The following is a 17,687-nucleotide window of genomic DNA, read 5'->3' on the forward strand; positions in this document are numbered from 1 at the left end:
GTGGCGGGGGCCGGGCGAGGGGCGTGGCGGGGGCCGGAGGGGGCGGGGCGGCGGGCGGGGCGGGGGCCGGGCGAGGGGGCGGGCGTGGCGGGGGCAGGGCGGGGGCGGGCGGGGGGCGGGCGAGGGTCAGGGGGGCCGGGGGCCGGGCGGGGGGTGGTCGGGGCCGGGCGTGGCGGGGGGCGGGCGGGGGCCGGGCGGAGCCGGGCATGGCGGGGGGGTGGGTGGGGGGGTGCGTGGCGGGGGCCGCGCGGCTGGGGAGCGCCTGGCAGCGAGGGAAGTGGCCGAGGGCGGTGGGACGGCTCTCCGGGCAGCTGAGACGTGCGGACAGGAGGGGAGCGCCGGCCGCCCTGCCCCGCGCCGAGGCCAGGGTCGCGGGCCGCCGTCCAGGGCGCCGGGCAGGAGGGGCAGGTGGCCGTGGCCTCCGGGACTCAGCTCCGCGCCCTCCCGCCCGCTCTCGACCGGGCGCCCCCCGCCAGGGTGAGCGAGCAGGGCGCCAGCCCTTGGACTTGGAGTACTGGACGCCGGCTGGCGCGCTGCTGCTGCTGCTGCCGCAGGCCCCCACCCATCCACTCGCCCCAGCCGCCACCCCTGAGGTACCCCCATGCCCGCTGCTAAAGGGCCGGCGGGCCCAGGCAGGGCTCAGGCTGCTCCTTTGGGCCGTCAGGCGCTCCGGGCCACCCTGGCCAGGCGCCAGCAGTTCACTCCGCTTCAGGCCCGTGCTGGTCTGTGTGGGCAACCGGGAGGCTCAGGCTGGCTCTCAGGTCTGGGCCGGGCAGCAGCCGTAGGGCACCCGGAAGAGCAGCTTCAGACCCCTATCGTGGGGCCCCCAGACGGTCGTTGCCCTGCATGCCCAGGGACCCTCAGAACAGATGTGCCAAGCCGGCTGCTTTGTTGTGTGAGTCCTGGACTCCGGCCTCCTCCTGCCGCGCCCACATGCAGGCCTCCCCAGGCCCCGGCTGAGGGGTCCTGGCCAGCTCTGTATCGTTGGCCAAATCCCTTCTGCTCTGTGCACCTTTTCCCCACAGGTGACTTCACCGCCTGGGTGCAGGTGGTCCTCTGGCCATTCTGAAGAGCAGGTGGGGCTGTCCCTACCCTGCAAACCCTGAGGGGACCACCCACCTGGAGAACAGGAATAGGGATGAGGGATGCGGCCAGGGGTCTTCCAGGCCAGTGGGGACTTGTCTGCCCCCACGCTGCCCAGCACACGGACCCACACACAGCCCTGCTGGCCGCGGGACCAGTGGGTTTAGAGGACAGGGGCGGGTCTGGTGGGGGTATCCTGACCGTGGACCCTTCAGGGCCTGGCGCTGGTGCTCACCCACCACATGGCTGGATGGCCTTCCACCCACCACGTAGATGGAAGACTGTAGCCACCTTTATTAGGCTGAGGGCGGCCATGTACAGACACACAGAACCCCCCACCTGCCAGGGCCCCCCGCCTGCCAGGGCTCCTGCCTTTAAGAACGTGAGGACAGCAGTACCAGTGGCACAGCTGGCAGCCGGGGGTCCCAGCAAGCTTGGCCTCAAAGCCTCTGTGTGCCGGTGGGAGGCCTGGGGTGCTGCCGGCTGCCTCCAAAGCCATGAGGCCACTGAGCGCCTGTGGGCTGAGCGGGTGCTCCACCCCCCGGGGTCTGAGGCAGCCCGTCCGGCCTGGACGTCCTCCTGGGCGCGGGGAGCGGCCAGGTTCTCATCCCAGGTGGAGACGAGTGTCAACACAAGCAGGGGTTTCTCCAGAAGGGCTCCACTGCCGAGAATCCTCTGTCCTCCTTCCCACTCCACCCCTGCCCGACACAAGGCAAGCGGAGAAGAACCTCCTCCTGGGGGGGCCTAGCAAGCGACTCCAACTGCACCCCGTGGGGGTGGCAGGAGACGCGTGACAGACGCACAGGCTCCACACGGGCATAAATGCATCGATCTGTATATATGTACATGCACGCTGGGGTCTCCCTGGCCCAGGACCAGCCCGGCTCCGCTCGGAGGCCCGGCCACCGTGCAGGCCCCGGCCGGTCACTGCAAGTCCAGCGTCCAGGTGTGCGGGACATAGAGCGACTGGGTCTGGCGCGCGCGGCGCGGCGAGGCGTTGAGGGCGTGCACGCTCTGGCGGCTGGAGCGCACCACGTCGGCCACGAAGCGGGTGCAGTCGGCGCACACGTCCTTGAGGACGCAGCCGTGCGCATACATGTGCGGGAACTCCTCCTCCACTCGAGGCGCAGGCGAGGACCTGCGGGAGAGGCCGTTGGGGTGCCCCCCGCGCCCCCCGCTGAGTCTGGGCCTGAAGGCCAACGACGCGCCCCCAGGCAAGACTCCACCGCACCGCAGCCCCCCAGCACCCACTTGCCCCTGCTCCCCAGCTCTTGGTCTCACAGCTGCCACGCATTTGCGCCTCCTTCAGGCACCCCAGCTAGCTGACCGCCCCCCAGGCCTGACTCCGCAGATGCGTCAGCGCCTGGCACCTACTGGGAGGCGTCCCTCCTCTGCGCTGGCGTGGCCTTGGCTGGGGGCGGTGCCCTGGGGGGGCTCTCGAAGCCCAGCGCGTAGACGGGGATGTGCGCCAGCTTCTTAGAGGGCATCTTCATCTGCAACACAGCAGCGGGCGGGGCCGCAGAGACTCCTCAGGCCACCTCAGCGCCCAGGGCAGCCGGGGAGTCTCTGCTACCGCCTCGCCCGCGCCAGCCAGGCCTGCAGCTCCTCACCTCTGGCACCGGCCGCCCCTGGCCCTGTGGCCAAAAGCTTTAGGGCAGCACCCACAGGCGCCCTGGGCCCCAGCACTAACCCTCAAGTAAGGGTTTGAAACCTGGTCAAGTTCCTGCCTGGGCAGATTGTGGCTTCCGGGCGGGGGTCCTGAGTGATGCCCACTCAGTGTCCTGCCCTGCGCCGGGGCAGCTGTAGGTGCAGCTGCAGCACCCAGCCCCTGTGCCCAGAGGCCATCCTGTGGACAGGCGGGGCTCGCAGCAGGGCGAGGGCATCAGGCACCAGCCCACTAACACGGCAGCGAGAGAGTGAGCAGGCCCCCACACGGGCCTCAGAATGTGCAGGAAGGGCTCTGCCCGCAGGAGAAACGGCAGCATGGACTGGCCAGCTGGTGTTGTGTGCAGGGGTCAGGGGCCCCGTCCACCCGCCCACCTCCTGGGCAGGCCCGCGCAGGCCGCTCGCATCTCCGGCCCCAGGCGGCCCTCACCTTCACGCTGCAGGAGCTGCACACGGCCCTGAAGGGGAAAGGGGGGGAGTCAGCCGGGAGTGGCCTCCAGGAAGCGCCCTGCCCGCGGCTGCTGCTCCTGCTGTCCTCCCCGCCAGAGACATGCACCTCCAGCGACCACGCAGCTGTCTCCTCCACGTGGTGCCCTGGGAGCCCAAGGCCAGGCGCTCAGTTTGAAACCACAGTTAAGTCTCTAAATCCCGCCCTGATGTTGGAAACACACACTTCGCTGTCGCAGACCTGGATGGCAGGATGGGATGGCCGGTCTCCCTGAGCCGCCCTGCCAGCCCGGGTTTCCACCTCCAGCTCGCAGCCCCCCACAAGCACGCATTCCAGATAAAGAGGAGCGACGTGGGCCTCCCTGGCGGCACAGAGGTCGAGTCTCAGCGCCATCAAGCTATCGGCAGTGTGACCCCCAACCAGGGAGGTGACCCGCAGGTGGCAGCAGACCTCTCCTGCCTCCCTGCTGCTCCCCACTCTGTCTCTGGTGAATCCTCTCACACACACACACACATCTCTGGCCTGCACCCCAGTTCTTGTAGCATAAATAAATAAATCTTTTTTAAAAATTGAATGTAAACAACCTGGGTGTGGAAAGTGAGCAGCCAGTGGAGGCGGGGCACGGCCAGGACACTCCCTCCCGCCTCCAGCCCTTCCTGCAGGCGGCAGGTGCTGAGCGAGCACTGGGGGCTGCTGCAGGTCGTGAGGCCCCCACAGCATCCCTCCACCCCCTGGTCCAGCCGCCCGGTCTGGTCTCCGGGCCTCAGTGCCCCGTGGGGCGAGTGCATGGGGCTCCCTGACTGCCAGGCTCCGGAGGCCGCCGCTGCCTGCTCTGCGGGGTTCTGGCTTTTCGTTTGGTTCTTCCCGGTGGAAGGGGTCTGGGGTCCCACCCAGGCTGAGAGCCGCCGTCCTTCAGGGGTACAGTTAGTCTCGACTGACGCCCGGAGCTCGGGCTGCCGCCCCTCGCCATCTGCATGGCGTCCCGCACAGGAGCCTGGGCAGCACTGCTCCCCCCGGCCCTCGGCCGCAGGCTCACCTCTTGCAGAAGAGACAGCTGGACGGCCAGGAGAAGAGCGGGAACCTGGCCCGGCAGCAGCAGCAAATCTGGGGAAAGGGCCGTCTGAGCCACCGCTATGCAGGACGTCGCAGGGGCCTCCCCACCCGCCGCCCGCCCTCACCTTCCCCTTCTTCAGGCTGCTGAGGAGCTCCTTGTGCTGCAGGAACTTCTCCATCTCCGCCTTCACCAGCACTCGGCGCACATCCATCACCTCCTCCACCGTCAGTGCCAGGCTCTCCGCCGGGTGGCTGAACTCCTGGTGGGGCGGGGGCTGCTGTGCCTGCTCACCCAAGGGTGCCACGCTGCGGGCGTCTCCCAGCCTCACCCACCACGCAGGCCGCACTGCCCAGAAGTCCCAGCAGGGGGCGGCAGACAGCAGGCCAGGTCTGACCATCTCGGCCCCAGCAAGTCACCCACAGATCCACCCCAGAAACGCAGGCTGCGGCTTGGCCCCCTCGTGGCCCCCAGGGCAGTGCCCATCACTCACCAGCCAGGGGTGACTGTCAGGGGCTGTCGAGTCCTCTGTCCTGGCCTCCCCGGCACTGCGGTGGCTGCGGGGTGGGGAGCGAGGGTCAGGGGAGTCCTGGATGTCCACGGCGGGGAAGCCTGGAGGAGGACACAGGGCATGAGAGGTCCTGGCAGGGGTCATGTTCTGCGGGCCAATGCTGCTGCCATGGGGTCCTTAAGTCTCAGGGGGCAGCTTGGGGGCTCCCCTGAGTGGGTTGTGAATACCCAGCGTGACCATCCCAGGGCGGTGAGGAGGTGCCTCAAGGGCGGGGCGGGGCCTGGGCACTCCAACCTTGGTCATCGGCCATCACCCGCCCGCCAGCCGCCTCCCCTAGGCCAAGGCCTCAGCAATAATCGCTGCGTGCGGAGTTGTGGGGAGTTAAAAGCCTAAGTTTTACAATGACCACGGAGTCCTAACACTAAAATTCTCAGGCTAAAAAAAGCGGGGGACGTTGGCGTGAGGGGAGTCGGGCCTGAATTTCAGATCCCTTGCGGGCTGCCTGCTGGTGGCACCAGCCCAGGCGGGAGGGGACGGACTTGCCCTGCTCTTGGGCACCGGGTCTCCAGGCAAGTGCACTGCCCACGCGGGGCCGGGCCGGCTCTGCTCCTGCTGGGGGCTCAGGGGCTGGCTGGAGGCCAGCGGCCATTTCGCTCCGGAGCTGGGCCAGGTCGTGCTCCGAGAAGGAGCGGTCACGTTTCAGGGCCACCTCCCCGCACGGGGACTCCTCCTCCTGTGGACACAACAGACCCAGCCCTGCCCTGACTGCCCGTCCTCTGCACAAAATTGAGGCCTCAGGAGAAGGCCAGTGTGAGGACAGGGAGCCTGCGGAGAGCCCTGCCAGCTTCCCTGGGCCTGAGGCCAGCAAGGTGGACCCCACCCAGTGTCCCTGCCCCAGAGGCACCAGCCCCCAGCTCAGGCCCGTGCCCAGCCTCCGGCCCCACTAGCCATGCCGCCCGCTGCGGTCAGCCCCGCCCCCACCCGCAGGACGCTGGGCCGACCTCAGAGGCGCTCATCTCCTCCATCTCCGCCAGGGTGGGCGCCTTGAGGAGGACCCGGGGCCGAGGCCGCTGGGCGCCGCCCCTGGCATCCGCCACGGCCAGGTTGATGCAGGAGGTGGACTTGAGGTCCCCAGAGCAGGCGTCGAGGATGCAGGGCAGGGAGCCAAACCCTGGGTGTGAGGGTGGAGGGAGGATGTGGAGGGGTCAGGGAAAGGCCTGGGGAAGGGGATGAGGGGCTGGGGAGGGGGGCTTGGGGGCTGGGGAGGGGCTGCTCACTCACCCCGGCCACCCCAGCGCTCGGCCCCCACTGGCCGCAGCCTCCGCTCCTGCTTGATCTCTTCCAGGATCTTCTCATGCAGGCTGCGCTGCTTCTGGGGCAAGGGGCGCAGCGTCCTCTCGGAGACCTGTGAGGCGGCCGCTGGGTGGGCAGGGCGCGGGTGGGGGAGGGCGCGGGCAGGGGAGGGGCCTCCCTGGGGAGCGACCCCACCTGCCCGGGGGGCCTGGCACCTGCTTCAGCGGAGGCCGGGAGCGGATGAAGTCCAGGATGAGCTCGTGCGCGTCTCTCTTCACCCTGGGAGGGATGTCCCCGTCCACCTGCGGGAGGCAGCCGAGCCTCAGGGCTGCCCGTGGTCTGGGCGGGGCAGGCCCGAGCAGGCCTGTCCTCACGGCTGTGGCCTCGAGGCTTCCCGTGGACCGGACAGGTGCTCCCGGGCAGGGCCTGAGCGTCCAGGCGCAGCTCGGGTCTGCTTCTCCAGCGCACCCTGAGCCTGTGACTGTGCCCCGGCAGGCGCCCGACACACAGCGGGGACTCCAGGCCGGGGGCGGGGGTGCCTCTGGGACAAGCATCCCCGACCATGGGGACCCCGCAGCCCCCGGCCTCACGGTCTGCTCACCATGACCTTGCGCAGCTTGTAGTTGCGGGCGCGGATGTCCTGCATGAGCATCTCGAAGGGCGTGAGCTGGAACTCGGTGGGCAGGGGGTTGAACTCCTGCTCCTGCACCTTCTTGAGCTTCACCCCGTGCCGCAGCTCGCGCATCAGCTGCACCCAGAGTCGGGTCTGGGCGGGAGAGGGCAAGAGCGGCCCTCAGCACCTCCGGAGGCCGCCGCGGCTCCCCCACGCCGGGGAGGGCGGGCTTACCCAGTCCGTGTGCCCCAGGTGGTTCAGCTCGGCCAGCGGCTCCTCCCCCGGAGGCTCCTCTTCCCGCAGCTTCTGCAGCATCTGCGGGCCAGGCAGGGGCAGGGGTGGGAGGGGCCCGCTGGCCTGGGGGCCCGGCCCGGGGCGCCCTCCCGCAGGCCGCTGGGGCCCCGGAGTGTCTGGGGCCACGGCTCAGCCCCGGCGGGCGGGTCGTCTCGCCTCCCCTCCTGGGGCCGAGGCCCCTCGCCGCCCGAGCCGCGGCCCGTCGGCCTCGGTGTTCATCGCGGAGCCGGAGCAGCCCGCGCGCCCAGGTCCGCGCCCGCCAGGGCCGCCGGCACGAGGAGGCGCCGCCGAAGGGGCGAGGCCGGGAACCTTCCCCTTGAAACGCGGGTGCCCGCGCGGTGCTGGCGCGTGAGGATCTGACCTGCTTTGCACCAAGTCACCAGCCCCGCCCGCGCGGCCCCTCCGGCCCGGGGGAGGGGAGCGGCGCCCGCCCACCGCACCCCACGAGGCCCGGCATGCGCCTCCCTCCCGCGCCGCCCCGGCCGCCCCCACCCCGGCCTCCCGGCTCCTCGGCGCCGGCCGCAAGCACCCCCTCTCGAGCGGCCACGGCTCCCCGCTCGTGTCTGCGCCCGCGCGGCTGCTGGGGCCGCACCGGAGCGGCCGGCGCGGGGGTGTCTCGCACTGGAGCCCGGCTTGGGGGCGCGCGCGGACGGACGGGACCCGCTGGCTGACGGACAACGATGGGGGTGCGGGGCTGCGGGGCTGGGGGGCTGGGGCCGTTACTCGGGAAGTCCTGGGGCGGCCACCGCGTGCTCGCGGGGCCGGGCAGCTCCGCTCCGGGAGGGGCGTCCGGTGGGGGCCGGCGACCCCTCGAGACGCGCCGGAGCCGCGCCCTCCCTCGCCCAGCCGAGACGCCAGCAGCGGCCGGTCTGCGGCCCCGACGCCCGCCCGCCCGCCAGGGGCCCCGACGCCCGCGCCCGCCCGGGGCTGGGACTTCAGGTTTCCGGGGAGGAAACGTCTGCGCTGGGCGAGGCGCGTCTCAGGCCGGAGCGGAGCCGCCCGGGGCGCGGGCGCAGGGGGCGGGGCGGGGACGGCCGGGGACTCTGCGGGAGGATGGGGGGCGGGGGGGCTGCTGCGGGGCTCTGGGCCTGGGGGGAGCCTCTAGACCACCGGCTCTGCGCACCCGGCGGGGCGGGGCGGGGCACCCTCGGGCGGGGCTGGGGGGCAGGTGCTCCGGGGGAGGCGCCCGTGTGGGTCCCGAGGGGCGGCCCTCGGCGCCTGCGCCCAGAGGGAAGCACCCCGGGGAGCTGCGCCCCGGGCAGGGAGGAGCAAGGGGGGGGAGACGGACTCCAGGCGGGGCGGGCGCCCAGGGGGGCGGGCAGGCAGGGGTGCGTCTGGGCCGCCCCCCCCCCGCGGTCCTGGCCGGGCGGGGTGCGTCGACGGCCGCTCACCTGCTTGGCCTCGCGCACGCGGGCGAGGAAGGCCTGCAGCTCCAGCGTCTCCACGAAGAGCGCGCGGCACACGGCCTGGTAGTGCGCGGCGGCGCCCCCGGGGTCGGGCAGGCGCGCGGCGCAGAGGCGCATGGCCCGCGCGAAGGTGCGCACGGCGCGCGCGCCGCCCTCGGCCTCCTCCTCCTCCTCGGGGCCGCCGTAGCCCTCGTCGGCCGCGCCGCCCTCCTCGCCGGCCGCGTCGTTGTTGGCCATGAGGTCGATGAGCCGCTCCAGCTGCGGGCTGAGCTCGCGCTCCTCGCTCTCCGCCAGCCCCCAGTCCAGCGCGCGGTACACGGCGAAGCCCAGCGACTGCACCACCTGCGGGCGAGCGCGTGAGGCCCGCCCCGTCGGAGCCCGGCCAGGGGCCCCGCCAGGAGCCCGGCCAGGAGCCCGGGGGCGCGGGGGCCGCGGGGCGCGCGGGGCCAGGCCGGCGAGGGGCCTGGGGCTGGGGCTGTTTCCAAGCAGAGGGCCCGGCGCCCTCAGTAAACGCCAGGAGGACGCCCAGGGGCAGGCGACAAGCCCCGTAGCGGGGGTAGCGGACCTTGTAGGAAACATTTTAAGCTGCGCGTGAACCTCGCTGTGTGTCCGTTTGACTGGGGGAACCCTAAAACCGAGCCAGGCTGCGCCCCCGCTGGAGTATTAAATACGCTCAGAGCCCCCCGACCCACAGAGCCCCGCACACGGGCACTCGCGCCTCGTGCAGAGACCCCGTTACTGGGGAGACCGCTGGGTTCACTTGCGGCCGGCCTTGTGCACGGGCATTGCCACAGGCCCTGCTCTGGGCGGGCGGCGGGCGGGCGGCAGGCGGCAGGCGGGTGGGCAGACAGACGCCTGGCCTGCCGTGCCTTCGCCATGCCCCCCACAGTCCCCAGATGAGCCCTCGCTGCTGGGGGGACATAGAGTCCACTGCGGCTGGTGGCCTGCCCAGCTGGACTTGGGACTCACTGTTGGAAGCCATAGCTCCCCGCTAGCAGGAGTGACCCCGCTTCTGGTCCAGGAACCACACCCTCCCCAGGCACCGCCCATCCCGGCCGACAGGCCTCCAGGGCCCTGGGCCTCTCATTTCCCAGCACAGGGAGCCCAGGGGGCTGGCCTGAGCAGGGCTGAAGGCGAATAGGCCTTGGGAAGCATCAGGGCTGTGGGTCAGCCTGCACTGGGAGGTGGGGGGGGCATGGGAACCAGATCCCGCCTGAGCCAGGAGTCCCTGGCCACCCGGAGGGGTCGGCCTCCCAGCAGGGAGGTGACCCAGTCACAGTCAACGTCGTGACTCCAGGTGAGGCTGAGGCCTAAGGCCACTGGCGCCCAACAGGGACTGGGTGCGCTGGCGAGGCGGGTGCAGCCCTGTGGTGGGGTTCGGTGGTGGGGCTGGCCACAGTCCACACAAATTCAACTTTATCCCAGCCCAAAGCTGGGGGCTGCCCTTCTGGTTCTGAGCCGTCGCCAGCAGAGGCCCCCGTGTCCCCAGGAAAGGGCAGACCCCACCACATGGCTCCCCCACCCTGGCCTGAGCAGGCAGCCCGTTATGGGAAGGGCTGACTCCAGCGCCAGCCTCATCTGACCGCTGGTGCCGAGAGCTTCTCTGTGCTCTGCCCAGACCCCGGACATGCTCCCTGGAAGGCAAACAGCTCTTGCTTTCCTGGGGTAAAAATCCGGGCAGCTGACCAGTCTCATGAACGCCAGTCCTGCCTGCCCACAGCAACCTGCCTGCAGCGCTGGCCAGCCAGGGCCGGCCCCATCTCGGGGAGGACACAGCCCCTGGCGGGGCCTCGGGCAGCCCACCCGGCCACAGCCTTGCAAATATTCCCGTGGGTTCCCTTGGGGTGGTGGGGGCAGAGCTGTCCAGCAGGACACTGGGCAGGCGCCCTGGAGGGCTGCCTGGGGTGGAGCCTCAGATGCAGGCGCACCGGAAGGTTAGAGGGTGAGGGCGCTGACCACGCAGACAGCACAGGCAGCTCTCGGGGACACACCCCGGTTCCCGTCCATCGAGACTCGGCCCGGGGGCCGCACAGACCCGCAGCAGCAGAGTGGGGCAGGGAGCAGCAGGGCAGGGGAGGCCGGGCCCATCACTCCCTGCGACAGCCCCCTGCGTGTGGCCCTAAGCAAAGGCAGGAGAGCTTTGGGGTGCTGTTCCTGCTGCGTCCTCCAGGAGACCCACAGCCCCTCTGGCCGGGCCCCCCCATGAGTTCGATCCCCGGGCAGATCTCTGGCCTGCACCCCAGCTCTTGCATGCATAAGTAAATAAATCTTAAAAAAAACAAAAGACACAGCGACACTGGGCCAAGCGACACCAGGCTCGCTGCAGCTGTACCTGGGCTTCCGAGCTGGCTGGCGACACCACCATTGTTGTGGGCTCTGCAACAGGAAAGGAGAGCAGTTAGGCGTGTCCGGCACCTGCCTCCCCTCAAAAGCACTGGGCACCCCCAGGGTTCCCATCTGAACCCCGAGAGACACAGCAGTTGGAGCCACCGGGCACTTGCTTGGACACCCGCACGCGCTGGCAAGCCAGACCCCAGGTGCCGTCTGATGGCCGCACTGCCCTACATTGCGCTCACCACCCCAGGGGAAGGTTGGGGGGCAGCCAACAGAGACACCAACCAGCCCCTGGAGGCCCCGCCCCTGTGGTTGGAGACAAGAGGCGCAGGACCGGGGGTAAGGGGAAGCAGGACCCGGGAGTCACCGAAGAGACCTGCGAAAGGCAGGTCTCAAAGGAAGCGGCAGGCTTTGTTCTAGGGGTCCAGCCCTTGGCTGCCCCCTCTGGACTTGGGGGCCCCCCAACTATCCATCTGTCGGAGAATCAATCCCCGACTAAAGGCAGGAGCTAAGCCGAGCTCCAGCTGTCTGTGCTGTCACACATGGCCACCCAGCCGGGGCAGGTGGCCGGTCCCCACTTCACAGCTGAGGACAGGGAGGTGTGAGGGTGCGTGGTGTGCCCCACACCCTGCTCAGATCCAGAGGATCCGATGGCCATGCCCAGCACAGCCCGCGGGCCAGCAGCAGGCCGAGGGCTGACCTTCAGCTGCCTTAAAGCTTTTCTGGAATGAGATGGGGTAAAAAAAAAAAAAAAACATAGACCATGAAATTGTCTGTTAAGCAAACCTGCTAACTCTGCAAATGTTTTCAAGATGCCATCAGGAGCAGGAAGATCGCCAAGGATCAGGGGTTTGCATTGGGCTGGCCCATTAAAATAAGGGGGGATGGTCCACCTGGGCTTGGCAGCACCACCGCGACAGCGCTGGTCAGTTGGTGACAGCGTGTCCTGCGCTGGACGGGGCAGCGGGAGTGAGAAGGCAGGACCGCGCTCTGCCGTGGGGCAGCCCCAAGTGAGGGGCAGAGCCGCCAGCTGGCCATACCCGCAGCCCCCCCCACACAGGCACCCCAGCAATACGTGGTCAGTGTCCAGGTGCAGGGCTGCAGGGCTTCTGCTGCAGGGGATCCCTGGGGACCCCAACAAGACTATTGGGGCAAAGACCCCAGGCCACCACATGGAGCCAGCCGGGGCACCCTCCACAGGAGAGGAAGCTACCTGGCCATGTAGCCGACCCGCCAGGCCCCGCCCATGCTGAGGGCTGAGGGTGCGCGGGCTTCTCCCGTCACACCTGTCCTCTGCGCAGTGGCTCCCATGGCCCCTCCTGCACACCGGCAGGGCTGCAGGGGCGCAGAGTCCTGTGGGCGGCAGCGTGGGGAGGCCTGGGGCTCTGCGCTGGCCTGTGGGGGACGCCCCCACATACAGGGAGCTCAGGACAGGAGAAGACTCTGGAATCAGACAGCCGGCCCCTCCGGGCCCCTCTGGCTCCCATTCTGCCCCCATGGCCCCGCGTGGAGCCCAGCGCAGGTGCTGCCCCATGAGGAGGCTGGGGCCCACCTGGAAATGCGCCCGTCAAGGCTTGTTCCGGCATCAAAAATAAGCCCCAGCTCGGCCTGTCTCCGGCCAGCCGCAGAGCAGGGTGTGGGGCCGGGGCAGGCACTTGGGTGTGTCTGCAAACAGCACAGGGTCAAAGACATCCACCCCTCCCTGCAGTGCGGCCCGGCAACCAGTGGCCAGCGGGTGAGGGTGGCTTCTCCGCCAGTGCCGCTCCCCAGAGCGACCTCTGCGGGCATCGGGTGCCACGGTCAGGCCACCCCGGCCCACAGAGTCCTGCCTGGCAGCAGTGGGTGGGGCCAGCCAGGCCCTCGGGGTCCTGGGTGGCACAGCCCAGCTGCCCGGTGTCTGCCCCGGGCGCCGTCTCGCCCAAGCCTTGCTGGCACCAGGACGCGGCGCAGGTGCCAGCCACTGCGCTGAGGCTGAGCTCCATGGTGGGTGCAGGGCCCACCCTGGACCTGTCCCTTCTGACTGCCCGGGGTACTTATTGGCCCTGGAGCGCCCTCAGGGCTGGTGCACTGCCAAGAGGCCTGGCTGGAAATGCAGGTTCCTGGGCCCGCCCGAGCCCGGGCTGGACCAGTCTCTGGGCCCGTGCTGCCTGCGCACGTCTCGCACCGCCGCGGGGCTGGGTATGAGCGCAAAGCAAAGAAATGGGGCCCTGGCGGCAGGCACGGCTCCCCTGGCCCCTGGGCAGGCGGGGACCCCAGCCTGTGCCAACAGCCCCAGCCCTGCAGGCTGCCTGCCCCGCAGCCGGACGCGGTGTCTAGAAGGGGCTGAGTCCGTGTGGTGCAGCCAGACCGATGGGGCACTGGTGAGCTCCCCCCCCCCACCCCGCAAACACGCACCGTCCAGCCTTGGGGAGCTGCTGCGAGGCAGAGCCCTGGCATGGGATCCCGACACTGCACGGGGCAGGGGGCTGCCCGGCACAGGCCCCTCCCCACCCGCAGCGCGACTCCTAGCCACCAGAAGTCACCCCCAGGGCCCCTAACCCGGCCGTCCCCGAGGCCACGCTTCCACGGAGGAACCCCGCAGGGCCAGCGTCCCCCTGCACCCCTGCTCGGGCGGCCACAGCCCGGGACCAGCCACTGGCCATGCCCACGGCACCCACAGCTCAGCCCCCTGGGGCAGGACGGGAAAGTGAGCGGTTCTGTCTCGGCACAGACAACCCAGAACGAGCCCCAGGAGGACCAGGGCCCGGGGGCAGAGGGACAGAAGTCCCCCCAGCCTCTCAGGGAGACCCTCCCGCTGGGCCGACTGGCTTCCACAGGCAGCACTGACACCCCAAGCCGCCATGGGCAGCGTCCAGGCGGCCTGTGGCGAGCGACATGGAGGACTGCTGCAGCCAGGAGGGTCCCGGCTTCCCGGGGCTTCAGGGAACGGGTGTCGCTGCCCCGAGCAGGCCACCCCCACACAGCAGCCAAGGCTGCCCATGGCAGAAGCCCCGGAGAAACTTAAGACCAGCCCAGGAGACGCTGCCCGCAGGAGGGGGCCGCCAGCAAGGCCCAGAGCCCCCCTCATGCTGGACCTGGGAAGGACAGCCCCCGAGCCCCAGAACCCACTGCAGCCCTGGCGGCCACGCCCCGCTCACACAGACGGGGGATGCGCCTCGCTGCGGGGGATGCGCCTCGATGCGCCTCGCTGCGGCCCTGCGGGCCTGGGGCAGGTGGGGACGGGGCTGCCCCTCGACAGCCACATGAGCAAAGCAGAGGAAGTTGCTCCAGGCGGCACCAGGCCCAGAGGGACAGGCCACTCACAGGCCAGGGTGTCTGGGACAGCTGGCCCAGAGGGCAGCAGCCCCCCTGCCAAGTGAGGCATCCAGGTGTGAAGACTGGGGCCCGTAGAAGGTTTCACAACAAAGTGACAAGAAAAGCCAGCAGTGGGGCAGGCGGAGTGAGCTGGCAGGGCAGATGGACGGCGGAGAGGAGGCGGGGCCTGGCCATGCCCCGGGGGGCCTGGGGCCCAGGAGGGGGGCCTGGAGCTGGAGCCCAGCACTGCCCCACCGGGCACTCTCTGGAGGGCCTGCAGACATTCCAAGGCCACCTGAAGGCTGGCCGGCTCGGCTCGTGGGGTCAGCCCGAGGCCACTGGGTCTCCTGATCAATTAAAAAGACCCTTTCCCCATCGAGGCGCTAATGACGGCCCTAGCCCGCCTCACAGCTGCTTAAAAATAACCTCCCGTGTTAACACGGCTTCCCACTTTAGAAAAAGGGCTTCCACGGGAAGCCAAGCTGCCATCGCAACAACTGCGTGGGAAGTCACCCTCGCGCGGCATTTACCTCAGGCTGGTGTCCCCTGGGCAGACACAGGGGTCACGTCCACGGAAGCAAAACAGAACAAAACAGAGTGGCGGGGTGGGGGGCGGGGCCTCCCTGGCCACGCAGGGGTTAAGCACCGCACTGTGAAGCTGTCCGCAGCCTCTGCAGCACGAGTTTGATCCCCAGCCAGGGAGCAACCCACATGGCACAGCAGACCTCCCCATCTACCTGCTGCTCCCCTCAGCAGTGCCTTTCAGTCAGTCTGCCTGTTCTGCTCCCCGCTCTGTCTCTGGTGAACCCTCTCACCCCCGCACCTCTGGCCTGTACCCCAGCTCTTGCATGCATAAATAAATCTTAAAAAAAAACACACACACACAACAGAGCGGGGGTCTCCGAGCTCCTAGGAGAAGGCCTCCCTGCGGGCTCAGAGCTCATGCTGGCAGCCCCCACCCAGCTCGGACCCGAGACTAGCCACCTGTGTGCCAAGGTCAGCCCCCTAGTACAGTTTTGTTGGTTGATTTTTAAAGTTATTTTAAACATCCAGGAATTAAATTCCTTAGTCCTGAGGCTGAGCAGCGCCTGTGAGTCCCTGCAGGGAGCCATGAGCCCCCTGCCGTCCCTGCAGCCCGGAGCACGGCTGGCCAGCAGCCCGGAGGCACCGGAGCTGTCTTCCGCAGCCGACTCATGGAAGCTGAACAAGGACAGACGAGACAGCTCAGGGCAGCTACTTTTCTTAATCTTTAACGAGGCCGCAGCCCTCACCCTCACCCATCTTTATAAGACGCATTTATGAAGAAGAGACAAGATCACCCCAAGTTGAAAATGAAACGGCGCTGAGGTCCCGGGCACTGCCCCCTGGGAAGGGGACAGGGCAGGAAGGCTGTGGCTGAGCTTGGCGCGTGCCCGGCCAGATTCCCGGGCAGCTGTGAGCAGCGAAGCCAGAGGTGCCGCTGGGTCTGCAGGGGCCAGGAGAAGGAGCCCTCGCCAGGGAATGGACAGGTGGAGGAGGCAGGACGACCCCAGGATGGCCTCCCGGTGTGCTTTGGAGAGCCCCAATAAAGAAATCCACTGCCGCCCCTTCCCCCTGCCCCTGCAGAGAGCAGGCAGCCCTGAGCACCGCTCGGCCTTGGCTGGCCCATGCCACCGTCCCCATCTTCAAGTCAGAGGGTCAGCCAGGTGGATGCCTTACAGTGCCTCCCCTTGTGGGGCTTGGGGTTACAAGGATGACCCCCAGGGGTGGAGGGGGCACCTGGGTGGTCTTTTGAGGAGGAAAATACCACCTCAGGAGAAGGCCCCATGTGACTGTGCATCCCGAGGGCCCTCGCCGAGCCCCCTGCACCTGACACTGTGAGACACCCAGAGCCGCGAGTGCGGACCCAGACCGGCCACTGGCCGTGGCTGTGGCACACCAGGGCCTCAGCCCACTCGGCACCACAGTCAGTGATCAGCTCCTACTGTGTCCGCCTGCCAAACTGCCTGTGCTTTCTGTGCGAAATAGCGACTCACAGGCTCAGGGGAGGTGTGGCTGGAGGGGGGCTGGCCACGGGGACAGGATCGGGGACGTGGAGGGCAGTCCCTGGCAGGGCCCAGAACCCTCCCTGTCACCAAGGAGGCCCTGGCTGGTGTCGCCTGCCCGCCCCCCAGCCCCCGTGCAGCCTGCCCATGGGCCTCTCTGCAAGTCCGAGCTCTCAGGCTGGACAGTGCCCAGTGCCCAGCCCTCCTCCGCACACTCAGCTGGCCCTGGTGCTTCCTAACAGAACAGCAGCTGGGGCGGGGGGCACGAAGGGCTCCATCCCAGCGCTCCAGGGAAGAAAATGAGGGTTTTTTTTTTTTTTCCAAAGACTAAATCGTCGCCTAAAACCGGCCATCTGGAACAGAATCCAGGCGCCTTTCAATGACTGAGCACCGGTTCTCGAGACTCTGAGCAGAGCCACCCGGAGGCCGGGAATGTCACCGAGTCCCTTTCTCGGTCACACCCGGGACTCGCGGCGCAGCGCTCGGTGCACCCGGCCTCTCCCGCCCCGGCGGCCCCGAGGGGCGCGTCCTTCCCGCCGAGGACGCGGCCTGCGCCCCCAGGGGCCTGGCCCGCAGGGCTGGGCTGGTGCCGAGGGCCGGGCGCCGAAGGAGGCAGGGCAGGCGGGGACCGCAGAGGGGAGCCCGGCGCCGGCGCCCCGCGTCCTCGCCCCAGAGGGGAGCCCCGGCCCCCCGCGCCCTCGCCCCAGAGGGGAGCCCGGCGCCCGCCCCCCAACCCCCCGCCCTCGCCCCAGAGGGGAGGCCGGCGCCGGCGGCTCGGGGGCCGGCGCGGGAGGAGCTCCGGCTCGGGGCGGGAGGCGCGGCACCCAGGCCGCCGGGCCGGGAGGGGCGGGGTCCAGGTCGGGGCGCGCCGGGGCTCGCGCGCCCGCCCCCCCCGCGCCCCCCGCCCCGCTCACCCCGCGCGCTCCCCGCGCTCACCCTGGGCGCTCCCCGCGCTCACCCCGGGCGCTCCCCGGCGCTCCCCGCGCTCACCCCGGGCGCTCCCCGCGCGCTCCCCGCGCTCACCCTGGGCGCCGGGCGCGGGGCGCGCGCCGACCGAGCCGTCCCTGCGCAGCAGCAGGTCCGCCGGGTCCCGGATGCGCCGCCCGCCGGCCGGCGCGCCCCGCAGCCCGCGGCAGCCCTGGAAGCACACGGCCCAGGCCTGCTCCTCGTTGAGCGGCTGCTCGTAGGCCGCCAGCACCGCCTGCAGGGACAGCTCCCCCGGCTCGGGCCGGCCCGCGCGCCCCGCGCCCCCCGCGCCCCCCGCGCCCGCCGCGCCCGCCGCGCCCGCGCCGCCGGCCCGGGCCATGGCGCCCATCCCCGCCGCGCGGCCGGTCTCCAGGGCGGGCGCCGAGCGCGGGCGGGGCCGGCGGCCGCCGCTTTGTCATCCGGCCCGCCCCGGGCGCAGGTGAGGGCGGGCGGGGCCGGGCGCGGGGCGGGGCGTGGGCGCGGAGGGGGCGGGGCGCGGGCGGGGCGTGGGCGCGGCGTGGGCGCGGGGGGCGGGCCCAGCGGGCATAGGGCCGGGTGGGGGTGGGAGCGGGGCGGGTCTGGGGGCGCGGGCCCTGCGGGGGGGGGGGGGCGGGTCTGGGGCGCGCGGGCCCTGCGGGGGGGGGGGGGGGCAGGGCGGGGGGCGCGGGCCGTGCGCCAGGGCCAGGGCCGGAGGGGGGTGAGGCG

The 17,687-nt window shown here is 70.3% G+C and overlaps 1 protein-coding gene across 1 annotated transcript; it reads right to left on the reverse strand.

The window, feature by feature from the left end:
* Positions 1-1,926: 1,926 nt before the first annotated feature.
* Positions 1,927-17,322, reverse strand: SPIRE2 (spire type actin nucleation factor 2; the record flags this gene model as incomplete). The annotated part of the gene is made up of 15 exons (XM_084257871.1): positions 1,927-2,221; positions 2,458-2,576; positions 3,179-3,206; positions 4,233-4,300; positions 4,375-4,509; positions 4,741-4,859; positions 5,254-5,491; positions 5,760-5,929; positions 6,040-6,163; positions 6,267-6,353; positions 6,653-6,817; positions 6,899-6,979; positions 8,350-8,706; positions 10,697-10,740; positions 17,040-17,322. The coding sequence occupies 15 exons, from the start codon at positions 17,320-17,322 to the stop codon at positions 2,008-2,010; spliced, it is 2,232 nt and encodes a 743-aa protein (XP_084113997.1). The 3' UTR covers positions 1,927-2,007.
* Positions 17,323-17,687: the final 365 nt, after the last annotated feature.

The sequence above is a fragment of the Talpa europaea genome (assembly GCF_964194135.1).
Source record: "Talpa europaea genome assembly, chromosome: 16".
NCBI lineage: Eukaryota > Metazoa > Chordata > Mammalia > Eulipotyphla > Talpidae > Talpa > Talpa europaea.